Source organism: Theropithecus gelada, chromosome 4 (assembly GCF_003255815.1).
Source record: "Theropithecus gelada isolate Dixy chromosome 4, Tgel_1.0, whole genome shotgun sequence".
NCBI lineage: Eukaryota > Metazoa > Chordata > Mammalia > Primates > Cercopithecidae > Theropithecus > Theropithecus gelada.
This window is the reverse complement of record NC_037671.1, coordinates 34,396,287-34,414,139: the sequence shown is the minus strand read 5'-3', so window position 1 is coordinate 34,414,139 and position 17,853 is coordinate 34,396,287. Positions and strand designations below refer to the sequence as shown.

The window sequence follows — 17,853 nt, the reverse complement described above, 5'->3', positions numbered from 1 at the left end:
TTCCATCTTTGCTGTTCCCCAGCCCCCAGCACAGGGTCCTAACAGTGCTTGTGAAATAAAAATTATGGTTGTATAAATTGAATTCATGATTCCTACATGGCATGAGTATAATCTGAGAAGATTTCTAGGAGGAGGTGGGCCGTGAGTGGGGCTCTGAGGAAGGGAAGGAGACAGAGAGAGGGAGTGAGCGCAGGAAGGCCTGTGCTGCAGGCGGGCTCCTGATTCCTGACCCGGTCCACCATGAGGGAGGCGCTCTCCTTGAAGATGAGAAAGTCATTTTCCGACACACTCTGCGAAGAGTCCAGGAGCAGGTAGAGGTTCAGGTGCCCAGAGCGCTGGATTTGGATTTTACGGCCCAGGCTTTCTGGAGAAATGTGGAAGGGGAGCATTGAGATCCCCACCTCCTTCCTGCGCTCTTGCCAAGCAGGTCCAGCTTCTCTGCCTCCCTCCCTTCCAGTGGCTGAGCCCACCAAGGCTCCTGGCCTCCAGGAAGCTCGCACCCTCCCCTGCTCCAACCCAGATCCAGCACCCTGCTCAACCAGAAACCCCACCTCAAACACTCACCCTTTGTCCTCTGGGTGGGATTGGTGGCCCCAAGCATGTGGGAGAAGGAGGTGCCCAGGGCAGGGGCCACGTCCTCAGGGAAATCATAAGAGTAGGGCTCTGTGGGGGGAGCCACACAGGGGTCAGCCGGGGCAGTGGCCGGGTGTGCTGGGGAGTCTCAGGAGGGTAGGGCAGCTACTCACGGCGGCAGATGGGCTCTGTTCCACTCCAGACCCCGTTGCCCTGGCACTCCCGCTCCGCAGACCCCGTGAGCACAAGATTCGAGGAGCAGCGATAGCGGACCTTGTCCCCATGACCAAAGCGGGAGCCTGTCCGCACCGCGCCCAGCGAAATGCCTGGGTTGGGGCAGTGGCCAGCTGCGAGTGAACAAAGGAAGGCAGAGGTGAGCAGCCCCTCCCATCAGGCTCTGCCTCCTCAGCCGCCTCAGTTGCTGGCAGAAGCTTCCCAGTTCCAACCCAGGGATGCACCCGTGTCTGTCCCAGAGCCCCCAGAGACCCAGGGAAGACGTCAGCTGATGGTCCCTCCACTCCCTCAGAGAACATTTGTATTTCATAAACCATAGTGAGGCGTCCCTACACACCCATCAAAACGGCTAACACGGAAACGACCCGTAATTCCAAGTGTTGGAGAGGATGCGGAGCGACTGGAACTCTGTTACCTTGCTGGCATGTACGTGGGTGAAACTTTCTCAGCCTCTACTACAACTAAACATATGCCAGCCTCTGATGTGACAATTCCACATTTAGATCATTTACTCAAGAGAAGCAAGTGCATACATGTACCAAAATCACATGCAAGAATGTTCCTAGAGCTTTACTCCTAACGGCCCCAAACTGAAAATAACCCAAATGTCCACCAAGAGGGGAATGGATAAATTGTAATATATCCATATAATGGAATACTACACAGCAATAAAAAAGAACAAAGTACTGATACACACAACAGCATGGATAAATCTCACAGGCAGAATGTAGAACAAGGGATGCCAGAAGCAACAGACCACATCCTGCATGATTCCATTTACAGGAAATGTAAGCACAAGGTAAATAGTCCATGGAGACAGCGGTCGGAAGAGCCATTACCTTGTGGGAGGGGACAAGAGGGAACCTCATTCTCTGTCTTGGGTGATGATTAGATGAGTGGGTGCATGTGTAACAAATCGTTGGGCCTAATATTTAAGATTTGTACATTTTACAATAGGTAAATTATGCCTCCATTTTAAAATAAGTTAGAGTCACGTCTGAATAAATGGCCATTTGGCAAAGACCCAAGGGCATGAGCGGGGAGCCATGGTCTGGACCACTAGATGAAGGTGGTCCTGCCATCTTGTGGACTCCGTGTCTTCTGTATGATGTGCTGAGAACCATGATCCAAGAAGCTCCCAAACCCACAGGCAAATGCGGCTCCAGGAAATCCTAGGAGCCGTACTTCTGCCAAGCAGAGCCCCTCACCATTCACAGCGGCAGCAATAACCATGATAAAAGTGCTTATGGGCCAGGCGCGGTGGCTCATGCCTGTAATTCCAGAGCTTTGGGAGGCTGAGGTGGGAGGATCACCTGAGGTCGGGAGTTCAAGACCAGCCTGACCAACATGGAGAAACCTCATCTCTACTAAAAATACAAAATTAGCTGGGCGTGGTGGCACATGCCTACAGTCCCAGCTACTCGAGAGGCTGAGGCAGGAGAATTGCTTGAACCCAGAGGCAGAGTTTGCAGTGAGCCAAGATTGCGCCTTTGCACTCCAGTCTGAGCAATAAGAGCAAAACTCGGTCTAAAAGAAAAAAATGATTATGGCCAGGTGTGGTGGCACATGCCTGCATTCCCAGCTACTCAGGAGGCTGAGGTAGGAAGATCACTTGAGCTCAAGAGTTTGAAGCCAGCCTGGGCAACACAGCAAGATCCCGTCTCTTTTTTTTTTTTTTTTGAGACAAAGTCTCACTCTGTCGCCCAGGCTGGAGTGCAGTGGCGCGATCTCTGCTCACTGCAAGCTCCGCCTCCCAGGTTCACGCCATTCTCCTGCCTCAGCCTCCCGAGAAGCTGGGAGTACAGGCGCCCGCCACCACGCCCGGCCAATTTTTTTGTACTTTTAGTAGAGACGGGGTTTCACTGTGTCAGCCAGGATGATCTCAATCTCCCGACCTCGTGATCCGCCCGCCTCAGCCTCCCAAAGTGCTGGGATTACAGTCTTGAGCCACTGCGCCCGGCCAAGATCCTGTCTCTTAAAGAAACAAAATATATCCATATAAGGCCGGGTGCTGTGGCTCACACCTGTAATCCCAGGACTTTGGGAGGCCAAGGTGGGCGGAATCCCCTGAGGTCAAGAGTTTGAGACCAGCCTGGCCAACATGGAGAAACCCTGTCTCTACTAAAAATACACAATTACCGAGGTGTGGTGACACATGCCTATAATCGCAGCTACTTGGGAGGCTGAGGCAGGAGAATCACTTGAACCTGGGAGGCAGATGTTGCAGTGAGCTGAGATTGCACCACTGCACTCCAGCCTGGGCAACAAGAGCGAGACTCCGTCTCAAAAAAAAAAGAAAAAAAAAAGTGTACATGGCATGTATCAGATTCCAGGGTTGTTTTTCTTGGTTTTGTTTGTTTGCTTGTTTGTTTGTTTGTTTTGAGACAGAGTCTCACTCTGTCACCCAGGCTGGAGTGCAGTGGCACGATCTAGGCTCACTGCAACCTCCGCCTCCCAAGTTCAAGTGACTCTCCTGCCTCAGCCTCCCGAGTAGCTGGGATTAACCACGCCCAGCTAATTTTTTGTATTTTTAGTATAGACGTGGTTTCACCATGTTGACCAGGCTGGTCTCAAACTCCTGACCTCAGGTGATCCACTCACCTCGGCCTCCCAAAGTGCTGGGATTACAGACATGAGGCTCCGCGCCCAGCACTTTTTTTTTTTTTTTTTTTTGACACAGAGTCTTACTCTGCTACCCAGGCTGGAGTGCAATGATGTGATCTCAGCTCACTGCAACCTCCACCTCCTGGTTCAAACGATTCTCCTGCCTCAGACTCCTGAGTAGCTAGCATTACAGGTGTGTGCCACCACACCCGGCTAATTTTTGTATTTTTAGTAGAGACGGGGTTTCACCATGTTGGCCAGGCTGGTCTCAAACTCCTGACCTTGTGATCCACCCACCTTGGCCTCCCAAAGTGCTGGGATTACAGGCGTGAGCCACCGCACTCCAGGGGCTGTTGTATATGCTTACTAATGTTAACTCATTTAATCCAGATGGCAACCCCATGAGGTCAGCACTCACTATCCTTGTTTTACAGATGGGAAAACTGAGGCTTAGAAAAGTTAAATAACCTTCTCAAAGTCTGTCAAAGTCAGAGCAGGGCTTGGAACCCAAACCTGGCTTTAAAGGCAAGGCATTAAAGCACAGTACTTGACTCTCTCCCAGCATATCTTTCCTACAATAATTTGTGGGTCCTGAATATGAAGTGTTGCTTTGAGGCATTTAGAAAAGCCGGGCAGAGTGTGTGGAGGTTTTATGCTACATCTGAAGCTTAGCACCAGCTGCCTGGGGCCTGGCCCTTGCAGACTTGTGATGTGTGACCTGTAGACCTCAATTTACCAAAATCCAGGAATATTATTATGGCACACTGAACAACAGACCCCTATCCCCACAGAGGCTTCCTGGATGCACATTGGGCCCCAGGGTTCCCCAGGAGACCCCAGCCCCCGTGTAGCCCATCAGCCAGAGCACTCACCCCCATTATCACACACAGCTGTTTCTCCATCCCACATGCCGTTGGGGCGACACCGACGCACAGGCGAGCCCCGCAATATGAAGCCATCCTCACACTCGAAGCTCACATTGCCACCCACGGGGTAGGACCCCAGCCGTGGGGTATAAATGCCATTCTCAAAGGAGACAGGGGCTGGACAGCGCACAGCTGGAGAGAGAGGAAGTGGATGGGGAAAACAGGGCTGGATGGATAACACCTGGGCTGGGGATTAAGCAGGTGATTTTATACCGGAATGCATGGGAATGGCCAACTGGCTGTCAAAACACTGATATATTAGGTTGCAGCATGTGAAATTACTGTTTTTGGCAACTCATTGAATATTGCCAATTTCACAGAGTCTAAGTGAATTGATTGATAAATAACCACTTCCCTCAGCCCCCTGAGGGCCATGGCCTCCCCAGACACTCCCCTTGGGATCCTCAGATGTCTAGAGGACTCCAGGACCATTCAGCCTCCATTCAGAATGGTCACTACTAGACAGTCAGTTGTACATAAAAAGTGATCCCTGGCTTTAGCACCCCACAGTCTCCATCAAAACCTGTTCCCAATTCCTTGCTACTGGCAATTGATGTTTTCTGGATATTTTGAAAAGCCCTCTGCAAAAGCAACTTTGCCATCTAGTCAGGTTAAGTTCCACCCTGAGCAACTCCGAAACAAAAGTTCTGGGGTGGCCCCTGGTGTAGCACCCTGAGCAAAGCCCACAGGGAGCCTCACGTTTGCAGACCGCCTTAGTCAGAGACCGGGTGGCTCCTGGGGTCTGCCACTGTCCACTGCTCTTGCACAGCCGTGATGCTGGGGATGGGTACAGGCCCTGGGGACAGGAGTAGATGAGAAGGCTCCCAGGGGCCCAGCCATGGCTGAGGGTGAAGGTGCCACCAGAGATATTCACGTTCTGAGGGCAGGAGGTAGCTGAGTCTGCCGGACCTGGAGGCGTGGGAACAAGGAGACAGCAATGGAGAAAGAAGGAAGACACAGATGAGAAAAGGAAAGCAAAAGAGACTCTGTTTCACACGTGGGAACTCAAGCTGGGAGCACCAGCCTCACACACAGGACCCTGAGGTTCCCCCTTCCCTGCCTCCTACCTGGGTACAGGAACAGCAGGCAAAAAAGAACCATCAGTGCGTCCATGGTGTCCTCCCTAGGGACAGCGAGAGGCAGAGAGCCGCGGGAGGGAAAAGGTCATCTGACTTCCCGAAAACCAGAGCTGGCTCAGCAGCTGCTTCATTGCTGCCAGAGAAGAAAACCCAGGGAGTGGCAAGGGGGATGGTCTCCTGTTAGGGAAATAATAAGCAGGGATTGGGGACTGAGCTGAAGGGTGGAACCTTTGCCCTGTCTCCCTGATGCTAATATATCTATAGAGTCAATAGATCTCCCCCACAGGCTTTGTGTACTGCCCCCATGCTCCACCCACCCATGTGTGCACATGTGCACCAGACACCCATGCTCACAAACACGCAGGCAAACACATATTTGCGTTCGTGTGTGCACACATGCACCTTGCTCTTGTGTGAATAGTCTAAAGCACACAATCCCACAAACCATCCAAAATATTGCAAAATAATTTATTTAAGTAAAGTTTTAGTGTTATTTTGGGTTTTACCAAGTGGGTTTTACTTTCTGAGCGCCTAGAACAGTTCTGTCTTCTTGAATATAAATGTCCAAATATAAATTTATAAATATAAATGTGAAACTAATTATTTTAGAACTTCTTGATAAATAGGAAGATTGACAATACTTTTATTCCCTACAATCCTTCCCCAGAGAGAACCTGGGTGAAGGGGGGGAAATGAAATCAACACTTAGTTTTGGAGACAGGAAAAATGTTTACAACATTTTTACGGAAAGTCTAGTAGATGAAATTCCCAACTGACAAAGTAAATATATTTGGGGTTGGTTACTCAAAGGAATGAAAGTTTTGGGGGTGCTGGGATGTGCCTTTAAATCATAACCTACACTTGTATGAAATGCAGGAAGCAAAGAAACTTGAGGCTAGTGTGTTAGTCTCCCTGACCCACAGAAGTCTTTTCAGTACCTTTTGAACAATGTAGGGTAAAAATAAATAAGATCAATTTAAAAAATGAAGATGAAACCTCTCTGAAGTGATCATTAAGTTCGTAAAAACCCTTTTGATTTACAAGTGAGTCCTTAGAGAACTGATTGAACCCAGAAGGTGGAGGTTGCAGTGAGCCAAGATTGTGCCACTGCACTCCAGCCTGGGCAACAGAGCAAGACTACATCTCAAAAAGGAAAATAAATAAATAAGACCAGGCGCGGTGACTCACGCCTATAATCCCAGCACTTTGGGAGGCTGAGGCGGGTGGATCATGAGGTCAGGAGTTTGAGACCAGCCTGGCCAACATGGCAAAACCCTGTCTCTACTAAAAATACAAAAAAAATTAGCTGGGTGTGGTGGCAGGCGCCTGTAATCCCAGCTACTTGGGAGGCTGAGGCAGGAGAATCACTTGAACCCGGGAGGCAGAGGCTGCAGTGAGCCGAGATCATGCCACTGCACTCCAGTCTGGGTGACAAGAGCAAGACTCTGTATCAAAAAACAAAAACAAAACAAAGAGTCCTCAGAAACAGATGTACACAAAGTGGGACTCCCCTTGGACAGGGCTGAGTGCGTGAAGATCAGGATACCCTGGTGTTAGGGACTCCAAAGTGGCTGCTGTGGCAGAGCTGCTGGTGCCTCCCCTGCCTCTCAAATATCTTTTCTCCCTCCTTCCACAGTAAGAGATGGTTAGGGGGGACACACAGTCACCCAGCTAAAGACCATATTTCCTAGCTTCCCTTGCAGCTAGGTAACCAGGTGACTTGGCTCCAGCCAATGGAATGTTAGTAGAACTTAGGTATGTAATTTCCAAGTTATGTCCCTAAAATAAAAAGGCAGTGTGCCTTTTCTTTTCATGGAGTATAAACCTAGTGGAGATCCATCTTCCACCAGGAGGATGAGGGCAACATGCTGGAGATGACAGAGCAAACAGACAGAGGAGCCTGGGTATCTGACACAGTGTTGATGTCATATCAGCCCTGCACAGCCACTTAGATTGTTACAAGAGAGAAATAATCTATCTTAAAGGTGGGGGGTACTTAAGGATGTTCACAAATACTGTGGCCTTGTCTTCTTTCAGTCACATGGTAGGATAGAATTTCCCCCAGCCACTTGTTTTAGCCAATAAGATGTGAGTACAAGTAATATATATCACTTCCTGATGGAAGCTCAATGCAGTCTTCACCCTGCTCTTCCCCTCTGTATAGTAATGTTTGAGATGGTGGCTGCTCCACCAGCCAAGATCCCTAGGTGATATTGAAAGCATAGTACCAGCCGGGCACAGTGGCTCACACCTGTAATCCCAGCACTTTGGGAGGCCAAGGCAGGCAGATCACCTGAGTTCAGGAGTTGGGGACCAGCCTGACCAAATGGTAAAACCCCATCTCTACTAAAAATACAAAAATTAGCTGGGTGTGGTGGCATACACCTGTAATCCCAGCTGCTCAGGAGGCTGAGGCAGGAGAATCGCTTGAACCCAGGAGGCAGAGGTTGCAATGAACTGAGATCATGCCACTGCACTTCAGCCTGGGCGACACATGGAGACTCTGTCTCAAAAAAAAAAAAAGGCAGGCAATACCCAGCTGACTCTCAGTGGATAAGTAATATGACCAAAAAGTAAACCTTTGTGGGCCGGGCGCGGTGGCTCACGCCTGTAATCCCAGCACTTTGGGAGGCCGAGGCGGGCGGATCACAAGGTCAGGAGATCGAGACCACAGTGAAACCCCGTCTCTACTAAAAATACAAAAAATTAGCCGGGCGCAGTGGCGGGCGCCTGTACTCCCAGCTACTCGGGAGGCTGAGGCAGGAGAATGGCGTGAACCCGGGAGGCGGAGCTTGCAGTGAGCCGAGATCGCGCCACTGCACTCCAGCCTGGGCGACAGCGCGAGACTCCGTCTCAAAAAAAAAAAAAAAAAAAAAAAAAAAAAGTAAACCTTTGTTATTTTAATTCATTGCATTTCTACTAATGCAGGAAAAAAAGTACCACCCAATGTGTAGGAAATTTAAAAATGATTTATTCTTTCTCATCTTGGCCAGACGGTTCTTCTGCTGGTCTTCCATGCAGCGGCAGTCAGCGAGGGGCTGAGTTCAGTGGAGAGCAGGACAGCTGGCACTTCCTCCTCAGGGTCTTTTATCCCTAGCCATCATAGCATGGCAGTCTCAGGGCAATTTCTGAGGAATCCAAAACATAAACTGCAAGGTCTCTTGAGGCCTAGCCCCAAAAGTCACATAACATCACTTCTGCCACATTCTATTTGTCAAAGCAAATCACAAAGTCAGCCCAGATTTAAGGCTGGGAGCCTAGAATTTACCTCTTGATAGAAGGAATGGCAAAGTCACACTGCAAAGGGGCAGGCACATCAGAATAGGAGAGATTGATGGCTATATTTCGTAAGCCCTCCTAGGGCAACAAATATTTCTAGGTTGTTGGTTACCAGAACATAATGAAGCCTAACCTGACTGAACATTCAAATCACTAAACTTTGGGTGCCTTTTAGAGCCATCAAACTAATATGTAACAGCTGCCTTCAAAAGAAAAGTCCTTTCTTTCAAGAGTTTCTCCCAGTATTTGTTGAGTTAAATCAATTTGGCACAGTGTAGCAGAATTCATTTTCTCTTCCTGCTTAAGTAATAAAACTCCCAAGTTTTCTGGGCCCACGGAGTATGTTCTTAAGGAGAAGTGTTTACTCCTCAATTTGTCTTCTCCCTTCCCACCAGCTGGAATGTGGACGGAATGGTGGACTTTGGAACAGCCACCTAGATCACAAAATGGAAGTCACATGTGGATGATGAGAAAGAAACAAATTAAAGAGGCCCTGCTCTCCAATCCTCTGGAGCTAATAGGATTGACCTGGACCACTTATGCTCAGACCATTTAAGCTGCTGTTATTCTAGCTTGGTTATAACAAAGCCAGACCATGTCTTACTGATATACCTAGTGAGAAATCAATGTGAGAGCCACAGGCAACACTCAGAGAAGTGTGTTTATTAGGATACAAGTTAAACTTCTGTAATAAAGAGACCCTAAAATACAGTAACTCAAATAAGATAGAATTTCCAGGGTTCCTGAGTGGGATTGGCCTCCACTCACCCACAACGGTAAATTTGCCCGATAACACACCCTCACGGACTGCCTTCCTTCTCTATCACACTCCACTACTCATGTTTCCTGCGATCACCTCCAGAATGCACTCTGTGCACTGGAACCCTCATCTCCAGGTCTGCTTCTGGGGGAGGAAGACTTCGTATTAACAGGACATAGTGCCAGACACTATTTTTAAGTCTTAAATGTAGGTGCTCACTTAATCCTCACAACAAGCTTATGACACAGGTTCTGTTGTTACTCCCACTTTACAGATGAGGGAACTGAGGCACAGAAAGGTTGAGTGAGCTGTCCCAGGTTCATACAGGTATGAAGTAGCAGAGCCAGGATTCAAACCCAGGCAGCATGGCTCCTGGGTCCACACTTGTAGCCACCAAGTGGTAGTGCCTCTTCCTCACATCTTCTCTTTAGTGACTGCTGGGAGCTCCTTGAGCACCCCTGAAGCCCTCTCTGCCCTAGGCTCTTTTCCTCTTGGCACCCGCTCTCCCACAACACCTTCTTCTCCATCCTTCTCAAATCCCTCATCTTCCAGACTTCTACAAGACTTGTCCACGCCACTTCCTACCTTCTAGTTACTTGTGCTCTTGTCTCAAGCTCCCCAGAGGAAGGATCCAGGAGGTTTTTTTGAAACAATGAGCTATACAAGTAAGGTCAAAGCCAACGCCCTCCCCCATCCTATTTCCACTCCAAGTAAATGGCATCTTTCAGGTCAGCAACAGAATTGGCTTTGGTTTCTCATCCATTTCTTTTTTAATAAAAATATTTACATTGGGTCAGACCCCACCCACTTCCACACAAAGGCCTCTGCTAGGTTCCTCGGTACACGCACCATCCCCCATCCTAGCAGGCACTGCCTACTAACTTTGAAGTGGTTGCCCAATTGTGATCTTGAGGAATCTCCACATATATCACCCTTAGAGCCTCAGAAAGGGTTATGCCCTGCCCCATGGGGCTCCTCCTTATGCCCAGGCTCTTCCAGGGCCCTGGGCCTCAGAGGCCATCGTGCAGGCCCAGACACTGGGTGAGACACTGAACCTCCTGTCCTTGTCCATCCATTGCACAAACAATTCCTGAGAATGGAACGAGGAACTAAGGGGTGGGGTAGGGCCTCCCAAGAAACAGAAGACCTGTCCCTGACCTTCGGTAGGCGCCGTATCTCTTTCAGACAAAAACTCAACCTCTAAAGACTCACAGGCCTGGGGTGTACCAGGGTGTCTGTCTGCCCACACCACAGCTCTTACCTCATCCCTCTGAGGTCTCCACTATCCTTGGGCTGATGCGGGGTGTGGTGCATGTTATCACCCATTTCTTGCTACCCATTGGGGATGCTGCCCTGGGTAACCCAGGTGAGAGGGTGGTAAACACAACTCAGGCGCTCAAGATTCAGCTGGGGATGGGCCAGGGGGAGGGGTGGCCTATGGCTGAACTGCCCTGGCTTCTGTCCTCACCACCCCAACCCCAGCTCTGGGCTTAGCATTGGTGGAAGTGGGGACCTCACTAGCCTCCTCCGCCCTTTCATTGAAAATTCCTCTGTAATGTTTTCCTATATACTGGGGAGTGGGGAGATATTCATCCCCTTCCCAGTTCTGGGTACCAGTCCCCTCTTGCCAAAAGGATAGCCCGGGGCTCACGTGGGAGAAGCCTCCTGCCCTCACTCCTCCAGTGCTGCCAAGGGGTGAAGAGGGAACTTGCCAGGTAGAAAGACATACGTTCATGCCTTGCTTTCCTGCCCAACACAAATGAAAGGTTATACCCAAGAAGAGCTCCTCCTGCGTCGTCTCTGGCCCCAGCCCCAGTGTGGTATGAGGAATTCAGCCTTTCACTTAAGACAGCCTGGAACCTCAGGTTTGGCTTGGCAAATTCACTAGCTATTTCACAGCCTTACTCACCCTGTTTTGTCACCTGTCATCCACAGAACCAACAGCAAAATACACTCCCCTTAAGGTTACCTCCGAGAATTAGGACCATCGAAAGGAGAAGATCAGCTACCCTACAGGTGTAAAAGGTGCCAGGATATTTGCTTTAGCATTCACTGTTACCAAGAGCAAATGTTTGGAAACAACCCACGTCCATTAATAGGGGACAGACACAGCACATTGTGGTATGGGGACAACTGAATACTATGCAGGCTCTGCAAGCTTAAAGGCTTATCTGAATGTCTCCAGATATATATGTAATATAATATACACTTTTAAACTAGATAGACATTCAGAACTGTATGGATGGGATGCCACCATTTATGCAAAAAAAGGGGGAAAAGAGGATAGTAGCTACATATGCTCTCTCTGTGTATATAATTTCTCTGGAAAAGTTTACAGAAAACTGGATAGGAAAGTTGCCTCTAGGGAGAAATGGGGGATGGAAAATGGGGTGGGAGGTAAAGAAGGCAACTTAATTTTCACCAAATCCCCTTTATTACTGCTTGTACTTTTCATTGGGTATATATGATACCTATTCAAGGCCAGGCCAGGCTCAGTGGCTCACACCTGTAATCCCAGCACTTTGGGAGGCCGAGGCAGGTGGATCACCTGAGGTCAGGAGTTCGAGACCAGCCTGACTAACATGGTGAAACCCCCGTTTCTACTAAAAATACAAAAATTAGCCAGGCGTGTTGGTAGGTGCCTGTAATCCCAGCTACTCAGGAGGCTGAGGCAGAAGAATTGCTTGAACCAGGGAGGCAGAGGTTGCGGTGAGCCAAGATTGCGCCACTGCACTCCAACCTCAGCAACAAGAGCAAAACTCCGTCTCCAAAAAAAAAAAAAAAGAAAGAAAGAAACACCCTACTGGACTATTAATAAGAGACCCTAATACAATCTCTCTGCAGATTAGGTTTTATTTTGTAAAATTTCTTTCTTTTTTTTTTTTTTTTTTGAGACGGAGTCTCGCTCTGTCGCCCAGGCTGGAGTGCAGTGGCCGGATCTCAGCTCACTGCAAGCTCCGCCTCCCGGGTTTACGCCATTCTCCTGCCTCAGCCTCCCGAGTAGCTGGGACTACAGGCGCCCGCCACCTCGCCCGGCTAGTTTTTTGTATTTTTTAGTAGAGACGGGGTTTCACCGGGTTAGCCAGGATGGTCTCGATCTCCTGACCTCGTGATCCGCCCGTCTCGGCCTCCCAAAGTGCTGGGATTACAGGCTTGAGCCACCGCGCCCGGCTATTTTGTAAAATTTCAAACATATTGTAAAGTAGAGAGAATAGTAAAATGAACCTTCATGTATGTATCCATCATCTGGCTTCAGTTCATAGACGGTCTAGGTTAATGTCTATATACCACCCATTCCTTTAAGGATTTTTTTTTTTTTTTTTTTTTTGAGATGAAATCTTGCTCTGTCGCCCAGGCTGGAGGACAGTGGCGTGATCTCGGCCCACTGCAAACTCTGCCTCCCGAGTTCAAGTCTCCAGAGTAGCTGGCATTACAGGCGCCTGCCACCATGCCCAGCTAATTTTTTTTGTATTTTTAGTAGACACAGGGTTTCAACATCTTGGCCAGGCTGGTCTTGAACTCTTGACCTCGTGATCCACCCGCCTCGGCCTCCCAAAGTGCTGGAATTACAAGCATGAGCCACTGCTCCCGGCCAGGAATTTTTTTTTTTTTTTTTTTTTTTTTTTTTTTTAAAGTTAAAGACAGGGTCTGACTCTGTCACCCAGGCTGGAGTTTAGTGGTGCAATCACAGCTCACTGTAACCACAAACTCCCGGGCTCACATGATCCTCCCACCTCAGCCTTCCAAGAAGCTGGGACAACAAGCATGCATCACCATGCCCAGCTAATTTATTCATTCATTTATTTTTGTAAAGACAGGGTCTCAGTGTGTTGCCCAGGCTGGCCTCAAACTCCTAGCTTCAAGTGCTCCTCCTGCCTCAGTCTCCCAAAGTGTTAGGATTACAATTATGAGCCACTGTGCCCGGCCTCCAGGAATTTTTTTTTTCTGAGATGGGGTCTTGTTTTGTTGCCCAGGCTGGAGTGCAGTGACCTGATCATAGCTCACGGCAGCCTCAAACTCCTGGGCTTTCACAGTCCTCCCACCTCAGCCTCCTGAGTAGCTGAGATTACAGGCATGTGCCACCATGCCAGGCTAAGTTTTTTTTAATTGTTTAGCTTAATTAGAGATGAGGTCTTGCTATGTTGTCCAGGCTGGTCTTGAACTCCTAGCCTCAAGCAACCCCCCAACCTAGGCCTCCCAAAGTGCTGGGAATTCATTAAAAATTTTTTTACGGAAAACCCCAAATTTTTCATTTAAAATATTTCTCTTTTTTTCTTTTTTCAGAACATTTCTCACTTGCATAAGAGTGCATTTTCCTTCCCTTTTTTTTAGATGGAGTCTTTCTGTGTCACGCAGGCTGGAGTGCAATGGCACCATCTCGGCTCACTGCAACCTCTGCCTCCCGGGCTCAAGCAATTCTCCTGCCTCAGCCTCCCAAGTACCTGGGATTACAGACGGCTGACGTCACACCCGGCTAATTTTTGCAATTTTAGTAGAGATGGGGTTTCACCACGTTGGCCAGGCTGGTCTCCAACTCCTGGCCTCAGGTGATCCGCCTACCTCAGCCTCCCAAAGTACTGGGATTAGAAGCATGAACCACCGCACCAGGCCTTTTTTTCTTTTTAAAAAATTTCAACTTTTAGTTTAGATACGGGGGTACAGGTGCAGGTTTGTTACATGGGTATATTGCACCTAGGTAGTCATAGAACCCATTAGGTAATTTTTTAACCCACACTCCCTCCCTCTCTCCCACTTCTAGTAGTCTTCAGTGTCTATTGTTCCTATATTTATGTCCATATGTGCTCAATATTTAGCTCGCACCTAAAAGTGAGAACATTAGGCATTTGGTTTTCTGTTCCTATGTTAATTCATTTAGGATTTGGTCGGAGCTCCTGCTCCATCCATGCTGCTGCAAAGGACATGATTTAATTTTTTATGGCTGCAAAACTATTTATCTTTCACTTCTTGGCTTTTACCAAAATAAAATGTTTCTTTTGAACTACACATTTATAAAACATCTGATGGTTCTCATAATTTTTTTCTTTTCTTTTTTTTTTTTTTCTGAGACAGTCTCACTCTGTCACCCAGGCTGGAGTGCAGTGGTGCGATCTTGGCTCACCGCAACCTCCGCCTCCTGGGTTCAAGCAATTCTCCTGCCTTAGCCTCCCAAGTAGCTGGGATTACAGGCACCCACCAGTGCACCGGCTAATTTTTGTATTTTTAGTAGAGACGAGGTTTCGAGGTTTCACCATGTTTGCCAGGCTAGTCTCGAACTCATGACCTTAGGTAATCCACCTGCCTTGGCCTCCCAAAGTGCTGGGATTACAGACGTGAGCCACCGCACCGAGACTTTCTTTTTTTTTTTTCTTTTTGAGATGCAGTATCGCCCTGTCACCCAGGCTGGAGTACAGTGGCGCCATCTCTGCTCACTACAACCTCCACCGCCCGGGTCCAAGCAATTCTCATGCCTCAGCCCCCTGAGTAGCTGGGATTACAGGCACCCGCCACCATGCCCAGCTAATTTTTGTATTTTTAGTAGAGACAGGGTTTCACCATGTTAGCCAGGGTGGTCTCAAACTCCTGACCTCAAGTGATCTGCCCACCTCGGCTTCCCAAAGTGCTGGGATTACAGGCACAAGCCACCGCACCCAGCCTGTTTCCATTTTTAAAGTATGTGGAATAACAAAAGATCTGACTTCTACCACAAATAATTGTCACGCAAAAATGGAAGAGGAATTGTAATGGATTGAACAACTCTGGAGTCATGTTAACCAAATGCAATGTGTGACCCTTGCTTACCTGAGTCTAACAAACAAAAAAAGGTATTTCTGAGACAATCAGGGAAATATGAGCATAAACAGCATTGCAGATATCATGGAATGTGGTTAATTTTGTTAGATGTGATCATGGTATTATGGTGATATTGTTTTAAAATTCTTCTTTTGGCTGGGTGCAGTGGCTCATGGCCTGTAAACCCAGCACTTTGGGATGCCAAGGTGGGTGGATTACCTGAGGTCAGGAGTTCAAGACTAGCCTGGCCAACATGTTGAAACCCTGTCTCTACTAAAAATACAAAAATTAGCTGGGCATGGTGGCAGGCACCTGTAATCCCTGCTACTCAGGAGGCTGAGGCACCAGAATCGCTTGAACCTGGGAGGTGGAGGTTGCAGTGAGCCGAGATCGTGCCATTGCACTCCAGCCTGGGCAAAAAGAGCAGAACTCCATCTCAGAAAAAAAAAAAAAGGCAGGGAACTAATGCCCCAGAGTCAATCTGCAACATTACAGAGTGGGAAGTAGTAGACAGATGCTCCTGCCTTCTGTCCTTCGAGTGGAAAACGTCTGGAGACATTCAGCTCTCTCCTCAGGAGGGCTGGTGGAATCGAACCACACTGCACACAACAGTGACATCACTCTTTTTTTTGAGATGGAGTCTCGCTCTGTTTCCCAGGCTGGAGTGCAATGATGCAATCTCTGCTCACTACAACCTCCGCCTCCCAGGTTCAAGCAATTCTCCTGCCTCAGCCTCCCAAATAGCTGGGATTACAGGCACATGCCACCATGCCAGGTTAATTTTTGTATTTTTAGTAGAGACGGGGTTTCATCATGTTCTCCAGGCTCGTCTCGAACTCCTGACCACAGGTGATCCGCCCACTCAGCCTCCCAAAGTGCTAGGATTACAGGCATGAGCCACCGCACCTGGCCTACATCATTCTCTTAAACTGGCCTTTCCTTCTTCAGGATCTCACACTCCCTATAGCCTGGCTTCTGCTTTCTGGGATCACCTAAATTAACTACTTATGCCCAAGTCCTGTCTCCAGCTCTGCTCTCAAGGTCACCAAAATTAAGATCATCCCTTTCCATCCTCCTCTCCCTATAAACTACTGCCCTTCTTCCACAAACTCCTTCCATGCCAGCAAACCCAGACTGTAACATTAACACAGAGTTATAATCCATCGATATACTAGTCTCTCCACATCCCTGGATCACAAACTGCCGAAGGGCAGGGACCCTGTGACATGTTTGGTTCCCCCACTGTCCAGTGGGAGAGAGATATGTGAGCCAGTCAGCGCTACACCGAGTTGAGGCAGGCGTTGAGGCTCTTCACGAATTTTCCCATTTTCTGCCCTCCAGGCACATGATAGGATGGAATTTCTCAGCCCTCTTGAAGTTAGGCCACTGCAAGAGGCCTAACTGGCTTGCTTTGGCCAGTGAAATAAGAGCAGAAGTCACATGTGTTGTTACTGTCAGGCACAAGTATTTAACTGCCAATGTAACACAAGACACTCCAGCAGCCTCTTTTGATGGAGCTTCCTGTGATCTGGATGCCTGAGTGACTATGATGATCAGAGACTCCAACACCACTCCTACTGACCCACCAGACAGCAATAGTGAGAAATAAAACTGTTGTGTTAAGCTACTGAGATTCCAGGGTTATTACTGCAGCATGACGTAGCCATCCTGACTGATACAAGCTGAGATAGGAGTCCATATAAAGTTCACAGGGACACAAACGGGAATATTAGGTCTCTCTAGAGGCTCAGAAAAGTTTCATCAAGGAACTTGAGATAGCCTGAAAAGATGAGTGTTTACCTGACAAGGAAGAGAGGCAAGCATCCGGGTGAGCAATGAAACCCCAGAGCACATTAAAGGAACTGCGAGGAGTTCAGGACCTTTCAGGGCTTGGGGAGGGAAGGGAGGCCACAATGACACTAGACCAGGGAGGAAGGAGAGAATGCCCTATGGAGGAAACAGCATTTACAGTGTATATGGCGATTTGCTATATGGAATTTTGGACAAGGAAGTGATATGATTTGATTTGCATTTCAGAAATATTATTCTGGAATCAGTATGTAGGGGCTGGAAGACCAGTTAAGAGACATTTAGAGTCCTGGCAAGACACTAGGGGCTAAAAGCAAGCACAGAAATGGGCAAGGGAGAGCCAGCACCAATGTTGAGGCATAGACCGCGGGGCCCCTGAGCCCTCCTCTGGACTCTCAGAACACCCGGGTGTCTTATCACATTGCACCATGATTGCTTGTTAATTTTTTTTTTTTTTTTTTGAGACAGAGTCTCGCTCAGTTGCCCAGGCTGGAGTGCAGTGGCATGATCTCGGCTCATTGCAAGCTCTACCTCCTGGGTTCACACCATTCTCCTGCCTCAGCCTCTCAAGTAACTGGGACTACAGGTGCCCGCCACCATGCCCGGCTAATTTTTTTGTATTTTTAGTAGAGACGGGGTTGCACCATGTTAGCCAGGATGGTCTCAATCTCCTGAACTCGTGATCCGCCCGTCTCAGCCTCCCATAGTGCTGGGATTACAGGCATGAGCCACTGCGCCTGGCCGATTGCTTATTCATTAACTGTAGTCTTCTTCTTCTTTTTTTTTTTTTTTTTTTTTT

The 17,853-nt window shown here is 48.4% G+C and overlaps 1 protein-coding gene across 3 annotated transcripts in view; it reads right to left on the bottom strand.

The window, feature by feature from the left end:
• Positions 1-17,853, bottom strand: part of C2 (complement C2) — a 48,158-nt gene that overhangs the window by 12,508 nt on the left and 17,797 nt on the right. Inside the window, exons 1-6 of one of the 3 annotated variants that reach the window (XM_025381571.1) lie at positions 5,405-5,726; positions 5,037-5,246; positions 4,284-4,469; positions 747-920; positions 565-663; positions 231-364 (exon numbers count right to left, since the gene is read on the bottom strand). In XM_025381571.1, coding sequence (XP_025237356.1) covers positions 231-364; positions 565-663; positions 747-920; positions 4,284-4,469; positions 5,037-5,246; positions 5,405-5,450 — 849 coding nt within the window. In that variant the 5' untranslated portion in view covers positions 5,451-5,726. Of the gene's footprint in view, positions 1-230; positions 365-564; positions 664-746; positions 921-4,283; positions 4,470-5,036; positions 5,247-5,404; positions 5,727-17,853 lie in introns of those variants that run through there. The other 2 variants (XM_025381572.1, XM_025381573.1) reach the window with 2 other exon arrangements.